This window comes from Trichoderma harzianum (genome assembly GCF_003025095.1).
Source record: "Trichoderma harzianum CBS 226.95 unplaced genomic scaffold M431scaffold_9, whole genome shotgun sequence".
NCBI lineage: Eukaryota > Fungi > Ascomycota > Sordariomycetes > Hypocreales > Hypocreaceae > Trichoderma > Trichoderma harzianum.
In genome coordinates this window covers 593,967-609,248 of record NW_020209257.1, presented here as the reverse complement: position 1 = coordinate 609,248, position 15,282 = coordinate 593,967, and the positions used below count along the sequence as shown (strand labels likewise).

At 52.2% G+C, this 15,282-nt stretch overlaps 4 protein-coding genes across 4 annotated transcripts; 1 reads left to right on the top strand and 3 right to left on the bottom strand.

Moving 5' to 3' along the window:
* Positions 1–276: 276 nt before the first annotated feature.
* Positions 277–2,267, top strand: M431DRAFT_90560 (hypothetical protein; the record flags this gene model as incomplete). The annotated part of the gene is made up of 2 exons (XM_024924160.1): positions 277–1,258; positions 1,315–2,267. The coding sequence occupies 2 exons, from the start codon at positions 277–279 to the stop codon at positions 2,265–2,267; spliced, it is 1,935 nt and encodes a 644-aa protein (XP_024772376.1).
* Positions 2,268–2,624: 357 nt separating this feature from the next.
* On the bottom strand, positions 2,625–5,107 carry M431DRAFT_497020 (hypothetical protein; the record flags this gene model as incomplete). The annotated part of the gene is made up of 7 exons (XM_024917548.1): positions 2,625–3,135; positions 3,216–3,419; positions 3,475–3,620; positions 3,692–3,742; positions 3,820–3,838; positions 3,907–4,229; positions 4,298–5,107. 7 exons carry the CDS (start codon positions 5,105–5,107, stop codon positions 2,625–2,627), a joined length of 2,064 nt encoding a protein of 687 aa, XP_024772375.1.
* An 845-nt stretch (positions 5,108–5,952) lies between these two features.
* Positions 5,953–8,412, bottom strand: M431DRAFT_90611 (hypothetical protein; the record flags this gene model as incomplete). Its single annotated transcript, XM_024924165.1, has 1 exon — positions 5,953–8,412. The coding sequence occupies one exon, from the start codon at positions 8,410–8,412 to the stop codon at positions 5,953–5,955; it is 2,460 nt and encodes an 819-aa protein (XP_024772374.1).
* Positions 8,413–11,856: 3,444 nt separating this feature from the next.
* M431DRAFT_469719 (hypothetical protein) lies at positions 11,857–14,196 on the bottom strand. The gene is made up of 2 exons (XM_024915420.1): positions 13,681–14,196; positions 11,857–13,603 (listed from the first exon to the last, which is right to left on the bottom strand). The coding sequence occupies exons 1-2, from the start codon at positions 14,053–14,055 to the stop codon at positions 11,993–11,995; spliced, it is 1,986 nt and encodes a 661-aa protein (XP_024772373.1). The 5' UTR covers positions 14,056–14,196; the 3' UTR covers positions 11,857–11,992.
* Between the last annotated feature and the right edge of the window lie 1,086 nt (positions 14,197–15,282).

Sequence of the window (15,282 nt, the reverse complement as noted above, 5' to 3'; positions counted from 1 at the left end):
CCAGTACAGTTCGGTTATTGATAGTACTGTATGCATTTGTGGGCAAGGCCTTCAAAATACAGTGCGAAAATCTTTTTCATGTGACTATCCAAAAAATTTGCCCCTCCATTATGATGTATTATTCAGCCCGCAAAACCTGGGCATGCGACCTTCCACAACAAAATATTTATCCTCGTCCTCCCCTGCGATCTGAGGACATTCGCATTAACCAGGCATAAAGTCTGAGACCGTTTGAATCGCATTTGAAATCCTCGGCGAACGAGGACAGCCGCAAAGATGGTGTTGGCAAAGTCGAAAAAGAATGAGGGGCTGGGCAATACCCTGATGAACGATCGCTTCGGAAAGGGCAAAGGCACCGACCACAGGAAGACGTCCGCTACTATGCGAACGAATCACACGACTGGCGAACAATATCTCGTAAACGACAAGAAGGATGCTGCTTGGGTCAAGATGCGCTCCGTTACAGAGCAAGGCGCGCTGGACGAGTTCCTGGCCACTGCCGAGCTGGCCGGCACTGACTTTACGGCCGAGAAGATGAACAATGTCAAGATCATCCATACCGACCAGAAGAATCCCTATCTGCTATCCGCCACTGAAGAGAGAGCCATCCTTGGCAAGCACCGACAGCATAGAAACCGACTGACAGTTCCGCGAAGACCTCACTGGGATGCTTCGACGACTCGGGAGGAGCTCGACCTACGTGAGCGAGAGGCTCTCGTCTCATGGCGAAGAGGCTTGGCCGAGCTGCAAGAGAATAACGATCTGCTCATGACGCCGTTTGAACGAAATATCGAGGTTTGGAGACAGCTGTGGAGAGTCATTGAAAGATCAGATCTCATTGTGCAGATTGTGGATGCGAGAAACCCTCTTCTCTTCCGATCTGAGGATTTAGAATCATACGTCAAGGCTGTTGATCCCAAGAAAGAGAACTTGCTTCTGATCAACAAGGCCGACATGATGACTGTTAAGCAGCGCAAGGCATGGGCCAAGCACCTGAGAGAAGCAGGAATTGCATACAAATTCTTTTCTGCACAGCTTGCAAAGGAATTGATCGAGGCAAGAGAGGACTCAGACTATGAATCGGAGGATGAGGAACCATCTTCTTCATCACAGCAGGTTGAGAAGGATGAGGAGAGCGAAGACGAGGCAGAGGCTGCCGAGGGCTCGGGAAGCAAAGCGTCAGAGGATGAAGATACTCAGATTCTCACAGTCGAAGAGTTGGAAGAGATTTTCCTAAAATATGCTCCAACCGATAGAGGTAAGTCTTTGGCCCCAATGAGAAACACTATGTTGCAATTCTAACTCCCTGGACAGAGGCAGATCACAAACTCCAAGTCGGATTAGTCGGCTACCCTAACGTCGGTAAATCATCAACCATCAACGCCCTCATCGGAGCCAAAAAGGTCTCCGTCTCTTCAACGCCAGGAAAGACCAAGCACTTCCAGACCATTCATCTCAGTGAGCGGGTCATTCTGTGCGATTGCCCTGGTCTCGTGTTCCCCAACTTCGCCACCACAAAGGCCGATCTCGTCACTCAGGGCGTGCTGCCCATTGACCAGATGCGCGAGCACTCCGGACCTGTAGGCTTGGTCGCTCAGAGAATTCCTCAGCCATTCCTGGAAGCCATTTACGGCATCAAGATCTTGACTAGACCTGTCGAAGAAGGAGGCACTGGTGTTCCGACCGCTGAGGAGCTGCTGCGTGCTTACGCTACTGCTCGAGGATTCCAGACCCAAGGTCTTGGTCAGCCAGATGAGGCGCGAGCATCCAGATATATCCTGAAAGACTACGTCAACGGAAAGCTCCTCTTCGTTCATCCTCCCCCAGGTATCGAGGATGAGAAGGAGTTCAACGCTGAGCTGTACGACGAAGCGCATCTGCCCGAGCGCCGCCGTGCCGGTTTCATTGCCGCCACGGAGGCCCTCCACCTTGATGACGAGAGCCTGGCATCCGAGTTCGTTGGCCTCCCCCAGGGCCCCAAATCCAAGAGGCTCGATAAGAGCTTCTTCACGCCAAAGAACATCCGCGGGCATGTCAGCCAGCCCTTCAACTACAAGTACACAGAACAAGGCAGCGCGTCCGGCAGCACAGCCGGCGGCACCAAGATGCTTAGCGGACGCAAGGCTCGGGCAGCGATTGCTCTCGAGACCGGCGTAGACCCCAAAGATGTGCAGCTTGGGTCTGGTAAGAAGCATTTCAAAAAGGGCGCGCCGAATGGCATGGGCAGGAAGGCAAGGAGGGGAGCACCAAACTTTGCTGATGACTAGATAACTCTTACTGTTTTTCTTTGGTTGTTTAAAGATGCGAATGGAACTGGTAAAAGACTCTATTATGACCCTTTTGTGTCGGAGATTTGGCACTACATACATGCATGGAATATCATTGAATGCGGACGGGAGATGGAATGAATATGATTTCGAATTTTTTATGTAAACCCACAAATGTGACCAAAATATCCACAATTGCTCATCCCATAGGAAACAGTTTAAAAAAAAAGAAACAAGAAACAAGAAAAAACGTCCCAACAAATTCTCCCCTTCTTTGACAGTCCCGAAAAGCCACTTCTTTACCATGCTATTAACAGTATGTATTTCGCTCTTTCAAGTCTTCTTTTTTCATGCTCTTCACTTCTTCTCCTGAGCCTTGGGCTTCTTCTCCTGATTCTTAGGCTTGTTCAAAGACTTGGGATCCAAACCTCTCCTCCTCATGGCGTTCTTCTTAGCCTTCTCCATATACTTGACATCCTCATCATCATCGAAGGCGCTAAAGTCGCCCTTTCCAGTCTCCTTAGCCGCCTTGGTCTTCTTACCAGCCTTCTTCTCCTCGACTTCAGTATCATCGTCAGTTGTGATGGGCGTCCTATCAACAACCTCTTCGTCGGCATCAGCAGCAGTGTTGATCTTCTTGCCGGCGCCGCCGATAGCGTTAGGCGGCGTGGGCCCAATCTTCTGGAACTTTGCGACGTAGAAGCCGTCAATGTTGTGGGCGTGCGGGTAGAAGCGGCGGGTGAGCTTGAGGCTGGGGTGGAACTTCTTGCCCATATAGCTGGTGAAGCCCTCCTTGCCAAAGGGGATGCCGGCATCGACGAGCTTCACGTTGGGACGGCGAGACAGAGCATAGGCGACGACACTCTCGCTAAATTGAGGAAATATCTGTTAGAAACCACCTTTTTGCTTGCAGTGTGTGAGAGGGGGGAGAAGAGGAGAGCAACGTACTTTTCCTCGACAGTGACACTGCATGTTGAGTAGACAAGGAAACCACCCGTCTCACTAGCATGGTTGACTGAGTCAATAGCTGACAGCAGCAGCTGCTTCTGCATGTGTGGCAGTGAGATGAAATCCTTCTCATCCTTGTTGGTCTTGACGCTGGGATCCTTGGAGATAACGCCAGTTCCAGAGCAAGGGGCATCAAGAAGCACTCTGTTACACCAGTTAGTATCTTATTTTGCTATCTAAGGATATGAAGGCTGCTCACCTGTCGAAGCCTCCCATGACTCTGGGGAACTCGCGACCGTCGTAGCTGCAGACAATGACGTTTCGAACACCCAGACGAGCAACGTTACCAATCAAACCCTTGGCACGCTCCTTGTTGGGATCGTTGGCAAAGACGATGCCGGTGTTCTGTGGTGATGTTAGCAACTAATCTTTACTAAAAGCCAATGTAGGCTCAGGGGTTAAAAGTCGAGTCTTACGTTCATCATGGCTGAGCAGTAGGTTGTCTTTCCACCGGGAGCAGAGGCCATCTATTCAAATTGTCAGAGGATATTCTCGGAGAAAAGAAAGGTAAAGGATTGGATTTCGCTTCTCTTTCAGCACGTACATCGAGAACTCGCTCATTTCTGGTTACACATACGACGTTAGCCTCTATACAATATTGGTTTAGAACCCGAGACGAATAGAAACTTACGGCTGCGGTGAGAGTGCCATGACTGGCAAGAAAGAGGCAGCAGCCTGGATAATATAGTGACCAGCGAGATACTCGGGCGTAGCACCCAGGGGCACATTCGCCTCGAAAATCTGCAGGCCGACCTTGCTCCACTTGCCGACAGGCTCAAGAGTAACGCCGCGGTTGATGAGCGCCTGGGCGAGATCTCTTCGGTGTGTTCGGAGGGTATTTGTTCGGATAACGACGGGACGGGCCATCTCGTTGGCTTCGAAGAAGGCAAAGGCCTCTCGAGGGGTGAAGAGGTTGAAGAGCTTCTCGGCGAGGTAAGGGCTGTAGCCGTAATACTGAAATCACCACACCACATTAGAACGCCAATTCAGACAAAGGCAAAATGCAAAGGGACAGGACTTACACCGCAGATATCCTTGAGCAGCTGAGCGGTATACTCTGCTCTAGATCTTCCCTCCTCCGCTAGATTGGCAAAGTCATCCAACACCCGTATCGTGTCCGTTATTCTCTGTCTCAGGAGTTGCAGGTCTGGCGCCAGCAGAGACTGGCTCTTCTTCGCCAAGTCATCCTCCTCGTCGTCATCCTCATAGCCTTCGCCAAAGATTTTAGGGCCATCAATGTTCGTTTGCATGGCAGACTCTTGCAGTTCCGTCTCAGTGATGGCCTTGTCCTTTGCAAGTTTCTCGTCTAGTTTTCGCGACAGACCCACGATGTTGGCGGCAGTGAGTTTTTCCTCGGCGTCAGACTCGTCTTCGTCGTCAGAGAAGACGAATTTGCCCTTCTTTCCGCCATCCTCTTGATCGTCAGAGTCGAAAACTGAGTCGTCTTCTTCCGCATCATCATCCTCATCCTCATCGTCAGACCAGATGTTCTTCTTCTTTTCTCCCGAAGAAGCCTCTTCATCTGAGGACGCATCGCCCTCAAGTTGATCTAGGTCGAACTCGTCATCCATCTCTTCGTCGGAATCCTCCTCGGGCTCCGGCAGCTTCTTTGCCTTTCCATTGCTCTTCGCGCTCGCCTTCTTAGGCGCAGGCTCCGGCTTCTTCGCCACGGCAGCGCCCTTGGTGGTCTTGCGCTTCTTGTTGCTCAGCGATGCCTTCTCGACCGGCGGCTCGACGGGCAGGCCTGCTTTTCTCTTGAGGTTGGCAAAGTGTTCCTCGGACAGGGCTTCGGGCATGCCCTGCTTTCTCTTCATGCGACGTCCTTGACCCATGGTTGCGACCGAAAATTGCTGTTTTAAAAATGTCTTTTCGATCCCAATGGGTGGTGTTGGTTTGAATGTAGGCGCGGGACAGTCTCGATTTTTTTCGAGACCCTTCACTCTCTGGCGACTTTTTTTTTCGGCCGATTATCGATAAGCCAACGCTAGTAGTAGTGGGAACTAGCGCCGGGGAGCTAGATGATGTAATAAACACTGTACCTGAATTTAGAGCCTAAAAATGGGCGGCGGTCGATTTTCTCATTCACATTGGTATGGCTGTGAAATAGAGATAAAGTTGAGCGATCGTATTATTTATTTGAAAGAGAATAATGGATTATTTAATTAATAATAACACTATTTACACTGCGACTACGATAAGTATTGCATACTGTGGATCTTGGGTCGACGACGCACTACGAAAACCTCCGAGACGTGCGGCTCAGCATTGACGATAACCTCAGCAATTAATATCATGTCAACGCACAAGGACTCATGATCCAGTAGTTAAGGGGGTATATATATGATTTGAATTCCACAAATATGGTAAATCCGCTAGGTATATATGGGTATCCTCCGACAATGCTTATAACTCGCTCCCGCAATGACACCTCATGCAGACGTTTCTGTAACACTATGACATGCTATGCCCGCCAATGCCCGCCCAAACAAAACTCCATGCATGATTCTCTGAACATGCAAATAAAAATAAAAGACCAGTTTCCTCATCCCCGTAAATTGACTCCCACCCCAGTCTAGGAAATTGTTTCCTCGCCTTTCCATGTATGGCGCGTCCGTCATATCCACAATGGGAAAAGGAAAAAAAGAAAAAAAAAAGGAAAAGGGAAAAGGGGAAGCGCTCAGCCTCTCCTGAACACGCGCTTCGTGCCACCAGCCTTTCCAATCTCGCCAAACTTCTTCTCATTTGTCTTTCTGTCCGGGCCACTAGCCATGAGTACCTTCTCTTTGATGCTCTCAACCCAAGCCTTGCTCTCTTCACTCATCTCTATTTTCTTAGCCTTTGGCCCTGCTAGGCCCAAGAAAGAGCTTTCATCCTCTGCCCAGCTTAGCCGGGAGCTAGGCCTTGAAATGGCCGAGCCCTCAGATGGTGGCGTACCTTCCGCCGGTTGACCTGGCGTCACTGGGGTCTTCGGACGCAGGTTGTTGTTGATGCTGCTCCTCCGTGGCTTGCGTGCTGCTGCTAGGGGGCTCACAGAAGAGCGATCACCAGTAGCGGTAGGTGGCCGGCTTGGAGGGCTGGCCTTGGAAGGTCCATTTGAGGCACGAGGAATGTCGCGAACCTCCACCTTGACCGTTTCTTTGCCATTGGAACGGCGGCCATGATGGCTAGCGTATTCCTTCAGGTACTCGGACAAGTCAGCCCAGCCGCCACCAACGCGAACCATTACTCGTTCTCCTTGCTCTCCTACACAGCGGATGAACAGCTTGATGGGGGCCTCGTTATCTGATCTAGAGAGATGATAGACCCTAATCGGATAGTGGCCCTTGGGACGCGTCCTCTGTTTGACTGGAGATAGAGTAAAAGAAGGCGTGGCAGTTCGGGTGGACATGCCAGATGTGCTCCGTTTAACCGGCTCCTTAGACGGCTTCTTCCTTAAGCGAGGGAGTTGAAGATCTGGTGGGTTTAGGTTGATGCCAGAGGTTCCATTCGTGAGCTTGATTTTGGCTGGTATGTTTTCAATAATCTGGCTAATTTGCATCCGGAGCTGCTGCTCGCCGGCGCTTTCTCGGCGGGTAGGCCGGCCAGGCAAATCGGGAGTGTATGAATCCTCAAAGTCGTCTAAGAAGGAATCCTCAAATGTCGATTGTAAGAATGACTCATCGTCTTCGGGCGTTTCTATAACCATGGGGCTATCGAGGAGGCGGCGGTTTAGTTCTGGAGGAGAGCTTGGTGGGCTGTCATCTTCCGGATAAAGCGCCTCGCGAAGTCTACTCTTGGGGATAGTGGGGGATCCAGACACTTCAATAAACTCGCTCGACGGCAACTCGTCCTCTTCGCTGATGGCTGACATGTGGTCCTCCATCATGGCAAGATCCTCAGGAGAGGAACCATCCAAATGGTCCTCCGGTGAGGACAACTCATCCTCTGCAATGGGGTCTAGATACGATCCATGATCTGATTCGCCGGTGCCAGGCACCAGTAATAATGGCGGTGAGAGCTTGTTGCCACTGTTTGCTGGGCTCACATCTCTGTTGTTGGCGGATTGATGAGCCCTTGTTGGAGATGGCGAGAGCGAAGAGGTCTTCCTGAGAGGGGTTGGCTTAGGCTTTGACTTTGCCAGCTTGGCTTCGGCCATTTTTCGCTCGCAGGCGGAAACCCATTCTCCGTAACCCTGTTCCACGTCTTCCATACGAGTGAGCCACTCATCCGGGAGGGTGTCCGGGGCGCCCTCCAAGCAATCTAGCATGTAATCCAGGGTCCGGCCAGGCTCTGCAACCTTGAGCGCAAGTGATTGCCTTTTAGCTTCAAAGTCTTTAGACGTCAAGGTGCGAGCGGGTAAGACGATGGCTTTCCGGCTTGGGCGCTCCATCTCCCAGTGAGACTGGGAAATGGCCTCCCAGTTCTGCCCAAGAAGCGCCTCCACATCTTGGATGGCTTGCAGAAAGGGGTTGACGTGCCGGAGGACGATGATGCGCATATGCCACAGCTGCAGCAGCCGAGACAGCTTTGCCAAGTTGGGCAGGGTCTGCACGACAATGGCGGTGATGAGGACCGAGATGTCCTCCATTTTGTGATAGCTCGACAAGGCCGATAGCATAGATCGACTAGGGTCCATGTTCATTGGGGTACCCGGCCTTGACAGCGGTAGGATGTGGTCGTTCATGACGTGGCCTTTGATCTCTTCGAGATCCAGGTCATCCATGTCTCTGTTGATTTGATTGATTCTTGTTTCGTATTTTTCCACCTCTTCAGCGGGGAGGCTCCCCATGTACTGCTTCCGTCCAGTCTCTTCAGGGGTCGGGGCCTGAGCGAAAAGCTTCCTTTGCGTATTGCTCGGCTCCAGGAAGCCCCCGGACCCCGCTTGTTTTGGCCAATTCCACTGGTTCAGCTCGCTGAGCCATTGCCAGATCTTGTGGGATGCCACGGCCGTTCGCATTGCGAAGTCGCGCTCGAGCGCAGAAGCTTCTGCGAGGCAACCCCTGAGAACGCCATCGGGCGGCGATAATGCTTCGACAACTTTCGCTGGCTCCAGGTGAGCAAAAAAGTCATCAGCAGAACGCTGCCGAGCAGCCAGCAGCTGGCCCGGGGTGGGCGTCGAAAGCCGCTTCTGCTTGATGAGAACTGGTGTTTCGTTCATGGTTGCTTATTCGCGGTCGTCGCGGTTGGTGTGTAGTCGTTAGCGCGTGCAACTAGTTGTAACAGTGATGCCACCAAGGCATCATCTGCCTTTGTTGGTGAAAAAAGGATTGTTTGATTTCCGTCTCCAAGGTTGAACCTATGTCATGGACCGGGAGGGATTAGGACAGCGATAATTCGATTTTCGTTGGTGATGCCCATAGTCGGAGAACGGCGGTGATGGGGTGTTTGTTTTTTGCGGCTATGAAATGACAGCCATGCGACCAAAGCTATAAGCCGTCAAAGGGACAAATTTTTGCAGGCAAGCACACGGAGGCGGTTGGCCTCTCTGACTTGCCTGGGTCTTTGCTTGCGACTTTGTAATAAAAAGAGAGATACAAAGTCAAGCGCGACGATGAAAGAAAGAGGGAGAAGGATAAAAAGAGGCCGATTCAAGTAAAGCTGAAGGTGCACTGCAAAAAGATCCACGCTGGGGAATCAATCCAATGGCCGCTTCCGCCCTTCCCCTGGTGTAGCTCGGCGCGGAGCGTCGCAGAAGGAAAAGGAATGACGGGGCGTCAGACAGGAGACCAGCGCACACCAACTAGCTGCAGGAGGTGCAAAATCCGAGCAGGACTGTATAGGTATAGACGCTGTCGCAGGTGTTTCGGCTCGGCGGTTGGGCACAAGCTGGATGGTGCCACCTCAGTGCTGCTGCGCTGGCAAGGCCTCCGGATAAGCGGGCAGCGAATAAGCAGAGCAGCTGGCGAACAGCGTGGAGTCTGCAATGCGTCTTGCGTTTATGCGTGGGATCCGAACCAGGCTGGCTGTATGTAGGCAATATGTGGCGCGCGTTGGGTATCCGCCGTAGGGGGTCGTTTGTTGGGGGCTCTTTCAATCGACGATTATGCAAGACAGACGTGGTGTTAACTCCCACATGAAGAAAACGTGGCGATCGATAGCGACAGTCGCGAAGGCAAAAAAAGCACACAGCAAGGTGGTATTGGGCGAGAGCGATGGACCAGGTGTCAACGCGCGCGCGAAAAAAAGAATGAGTGAGAGTGAGACAGAAAGGACTGTGAGCCAAGGGGGCTGATTTTTTCAAAAGAACGACTGGCCTTGTCCGCAGCAATGAGGGACAATAAGTGGCAAAATCACAACGAAAACAGGAGTAAAACAAAGCGAGCGACGGGGAGACAGATCGCGACGGTATTGCAAGTCAAAAGTTAGTAGTAGTTGGTAGAGGGAAAAACAACATAAGACACAAGGAAAAAAGAAGAGAGAAACGAGCGTGCACCAGAGGCGCCGAGCTTCAACACAACGCGCCCGCGACGGCGCCAACAGGACCCCGAGCAAAGATATTAGCCAGCAACGGACTCTCTAGGCAATCAAACTCGCCCTCTGTCGCCCTCGTATGAGGAACAGTGGAGGTACAAGCAAAGTCCCTGGGGAGACGCCTTGACGCCATCTGAAGGGTGCTGTGCTGGGTGCTGCTTAGGCCTTGTCAGTGTGCTGTGGGCGCTGTGGATGCTGGCTGTAGGTGCTTGTGCCAGGTACAATGGCAAGGCGGGCCCTCGCTACATCTTAGCGCCCTGTCCCATGGCAGCTCTCATTTGCCGCGTGGTGCGAGTCTCCTCCTTTGACAAAAGGCAATCTTACTCTCACGGCAGGCTAAAGGCTAGCGCCAGGTACCCAGCAGTGCGTATTACCCATCACGGAAATACAGATCCTGGACGGTACGTACTCGTATTGCGGGTTTCAAGTCGCGGTCTGCACGCGTCGTGGAGCTGCTAGTAGGAAAAGGAAAGTAAATATTTACTTTGGCGCCGTGGTCAAAAACAAGTGTGTGTGTGTGTGTGTGATATAATCCGGTACAATGTCATGATTGAAACAGGCAAGGCTCTGAAGAAGACGGCACAGACGGAGGGCGAGTCAAAATCCACCTCAGCCCGCCTCCAATCCCAAGGGCAGCTCAGCACAGGTACATACAGTAATTCTCTCTCTCCCTCTCCAGCTCTCTTCAACCACTTTACTCATGTCGCACGCGTCTCCACACCTCCCGCCCATCCGGTTATCCCTTCTCAAGTCCCAGCTCAGCCCAACCGAGACACATTTTCAGATCAAATTTTTTATTTCTTGGTTTCTAATTCGTCATTCCCGCATACGAGTTGCTCACACGCACTCAATCACTGCGTCTCCCTTGCCTTGCACCCTGTCCCCAGACGCAAGAAATGACGCTGCGATAAGACAGACAAACGAAAGACGAGGCAAGGGTCCTCTCATGCCAGATTCCGCTTCCACTTCCGTGGTCCCGTGGCCTCAGCGGCCCTCTCCGTTACCGGGGGGGCAGGCAGGAAAAACTCACCGAAAGAGTCCAGTCGCCATGATGAGATGAAAATAGATGGGGCCCAGGACTCGTCCTCTTGTCTCTCTCCCTTGCCCATTTGCTCCGTGCATTATGCAGTATTACTCATGCGGTTACCTTAGGTAATGCTCGTACTCGTACTACTGCCAGATATCCGCCCATTCACGTAAACTGTAGTTATCTGCGGATGGATGGCAAAGAATGAAAAATCAGCAGCCTGCAAGCGATACGTCAATCACACGTGCAAGCCCACGATACGATTGAATCTATTTCCCGCCCTCCACTGCTACACACATGTCCCGCCACGCCACATGTCCCGTCCCGGAACCATTGGTACTTGCTAACAAAAAATGTCACGCATCGATGATTGGGTCTGAGCATGGACACGCCACGCCATGCACGACAGCCTGTCCACCATGACCGCAGCCCTACCCTGACCAAGACGTCCTTTCTCGGCGATCAGCCCGCAATTCTCAAAATTGAATGCGTCCGAACCTATTATACTTGTGCAGGCGCCGAGGCATGCCCAGGTGGTACTGCATGAGAGGGCATCTTGCCTGTAAGGCCTTACCAATCTGCCCAAGGGACAAGTACTGGGATGCTGCGCTTGATACTGTACCCAACGCGTCATAACTGCCAAGGCGGCAATTCGCGACTGTGATACATCATTGTAATACATCAAAGGTAGGTAGTAACTCATTCAAGCACAGGAAGCAGAGTGAAGGCATCAGTATCATTGATGCTGCTAAATCTACGCAGTATAAAAATAATCCCATCCATCCATACATTCATAAATCCCTTTTCAAAGCCTCCTCGGCTCTCAGCGTAGCAACCATCACAACAAACGACCGTGCATGACCCGCCTGCTGGGGTTCCATCTGACACTCTTGAAACACTCTCCTTCATCATTATCATTATCATCATCGTAAACGACAACAACAGATAGAGATAATCAATCATGCCCATCTTCAGGCCGCAAGGGCGGCCGAGAAGGAAAACGAAAACGAAATGCGCAAGAAAACGACACTCAATGTACCAGCCAGCAGGTGCCCGTCAAATATAACCGAGACTTCTCCTTTTTGTTTTAAGCAGCAATATCCCACAACATATCCAAAACGCCATCCATTGACGCCTCTCCCTAATCTATTATATATTTTTTAACCAAAAACCTTACCAATATCCGCAGGGCGAATGAGAGAATGCCTCAAAGCAAAATCTCTTATTTGTTTGTTTCAGCTCAAGTAGAGGTTTCGGGGTGCGCCGGAATAGTTCCATCAACACTTGTGTTGAAGACCCAGCCAAAAGTATTATCCTCACCGCCAGGAGCGCCAGTGAATGCACTGGCCATCAACGTCTCGTCGGTGCCAGCAACTCCCTCAGGAGGGAATTGTAGCCACTGGTCCACATCAAAATCAGTACCGGCGACCGCGTTCCAGTCAAACTCGTCATGGCCTTGCATGAAATCGACACCAATAATGTTATCTACTTCCATGTGGACCTCATCCGATCCGCCGCTCACACTCGGAGTAAGATTCGACGGATCAAAATCGGTTTGCGGCGGAGAGTTGACCACAGATGATCCTTGGGCGATGGTATTGATTGCCCCCGGAGGGCCCATCGGTTTCTGGACCTCCTTGGGCTTCTGGTTGAAGAGTGTCTCGGAAGCGGTCATGTACGGAGCGTTTTCAGGTGGCGGCGTGTGCGTGCCGAATTCAGGGGGAACCTCCTTCATCATTGCCAACGTCGACGGCTCGACGGTAGCATTGATATCAATAGCCGCCTTCCTGAGAGCGGCATCCAGGAACCCGGTGGCATAGTCGGCGGCAGCATATATCTCGCGTAGTTTCTCCATGACTCGCATGCACTGGCGGAACCCTCTTGTTGCGCGCGACCGAGCATCTGGCATTGGGTTCTTCATCTCCAAGAGGTGGATGATCATGGCAGGTAGGATCACTGTCACACCGGTGGTAGGTAAATACCTCTCCAGGCGGAGGTGGTGCAGCTCGGTGGCCATGTCCGTAATGTGCGTCGCCGCATCCTTCACCTTATGGCGCGACATCTCTTGCACCTGGCGAGAGGCGGTCGGTGCTTGCATGGGAGACGACGGTAGAAACTGGGGACGGTGCAGAGCAGAGATAGTCGTATGATATACCATGTGGAGGAGCATTCGCTGAACGACAATAGTAGACCTGCCGTTCTTGGTGTCTGCAGGGACCAACATGCGGTACTGACAACACGCAGGAAGTGATGCCGCCCATTCCTGGAGCTCTGCGTCAACCACCTTGATGTTGTCCAAATTATCCAGCTTCTTATTGGGGAACAGCATCATGGTGCTGTTGGTCGTGTTCTCGGGCTTCATGTTGTCTCGGATGAGAACCGAGTACTGGGCCTTTAACATGTGGCTAATGCAAATGCACAGCTTCGCCTTGGCGATGCACATGACGGCAAGCTCCCGCTGCATCTCTGTATCGCGCATCAACGTGCATTCAGGTGGGATAATGGTGACTTTGTCTGGCAGCACCCCCAGCTCAAAGTCGCTCTCCACCAGCATAGGCACGTCGAAATCCTCATCCTTGATTCTCGTCGGGCGCCTCATGCCAAGAGCAATGAGACGGTCGCGCATAAAGCAAGACCACCAAATGCGTTTCCACAGCTTCTGCGTCGGCACGGCCATGCTGGTGACCTCGGGGTTGCGATGCAGCCCAATAGTATGAGCCAAGGATATCGCCACACCCATCCAGTGCCAAGTATCTTTCTGATCATCGGGAGTCTCGTACCAGTACGTCATTAACAAGAGCCCCTGGACGAGTATCAAGCGGTCTGATTCGTAGTCGAAATCGTAGAGTAGCTATTGACATGTGAATATGGATCTCATCTCCTGCACGAACGGGGGGCGTGTGCAGCCCGAATGCATAATTGGCTTACCCTCGTCTTTAGGAAAAAGGCTTTTCTGGCAGCCTTGCGAGTTGCGTAGCCTGCTTCTCGCAGATGTCTCATGTCGACAAAAGCAGTTGCCGAAAACATGACGGCGTGATATAAGAACAGGCTAATCTGGCCCTCTGCAGCATCATAACGGTTGATGACGCTGAGAAAGGGAACCAGATCCATAAGTGGCATATAAGGGTGGACATATTCAATGTAGGCACGCAGAAGCGCATTCTGCAGCGACAGGCAAGGGATGCTGAGCGCACCCTTTGCGTGTAGATAGCGAATATCATCCGCTGGGATTTTACTCGGCAAGGGGCGCACGAACGGAGGGAGCTGGACAATTGAATCCGCATCATCGAGCAGGCCCATCATCTGCGTGGTGCGAGACGAACCATGGCCCACGGAGCCGGCAGTGCTCGTCCAGGAAGACCGACTCGCCTCCGACAGCTGTGCCTTGCTGAGTAAAACGGGCTCATTGCGATATGCAGAGCGTTGATCTAGTACACCAGAGTGGTCTTGTGGTCAGCACGCTTATGGTCAGAAAGCACAGTGATGTTCAGTTTAGCTCTGTTGCACATGTCAAATCACTCGATTTTGCATGTGAAAGAAGATCCCCGTCATCAATTTGACGGCAGCCTCTAGGGTCTGGTGACGATGCTGAATGGACGGGACGGCTCTAACCCAACCGGGTGGGTCAGGGGGGAAGGGGTGATGCGTGCGGAGAAGTTGGAGAGACTCTCCCCGAGAACGGGGAAGGGAGAAAAAAAAACCAGAGCGATCCGTAGTTGGTGGGACTCCAAAAATGAAACATCGAATGGCATTGCTTACAGATCATGTGAGGCACATGGCCATCGACGCCAGCGTTGGGAAGCAGACCGCTTGAAGGGTCGAGGCTGGCGGGCGAAATCATAGAGGACCCGCTGGTTCTTCGCAGGTCGGCGCTGTTGATGGCGATGGGGTTCGCCGGTGCTTTGCGCAGCTGAGCCTCGGCTGATTGGCCTTGCCCCACGATGCTGGCGGTAACGAGATTCTTTCTAGAAAGGATTGCGCGTCAGCGGATTGGCTCGTCGGGGTAAACTCCTTGGTAGTGCTAAGCCCCTTGTCGACTCTCCCCAGATTGGTTGTTGGGGTATTCACGTGGGAGGTGCCAGTGCCGAGATGCCTCGAAAAGCTAGGGCTCTGAAATCATGACGGCGGAGCACCGCTTCCAACGGATATAGGGGATTGGGAACGGCCGTGCACTGAATATGCACAAGGGGAATGGGGGAACGGAGCAGACGGGATTACTCACTTTCTCCGGCGGCTCTCCTGGACAATGCACTAGAGGAAAAGAGTGAGGTCAGCCCAACTGTAGACGGGTTTTGGTAATTGAGGTGAATGCCAGGCCAGCTTTGTTCGTGAGAGGTCGCTGCCGTACTGCACATTGCGTACCTCAACATTGTCCCAGCGACAGTTTCCGCATGGAGCTCCCTCAACCACATCGCAGCGAACTTTGCGCGCGCGACATGAGACACAGGCACGAGCGGCACGCCTCTTGGTAACCTTGTGTGGCTGCTCAGCGCCGTCGTTGGGAGCTGATCGCTTCTTGGACTTGTCGTC

Coding starts and splice junctions, on each gene's coding strand:
- M431DRAFT_469719 (XM_024915420.1), bottom strand. CDS start 14,055: ATGATGGGCCTGCTCGATGATGCGGATTCAATTGTCCAGCTCCCTCCG. Junction 13,604..13,680: donor CCTTTTTCCTAAAGACGAGG/GTAAGCCAATTA, acceptor ACATGTCAATAG/CTACTCTACGATTTCGACTA.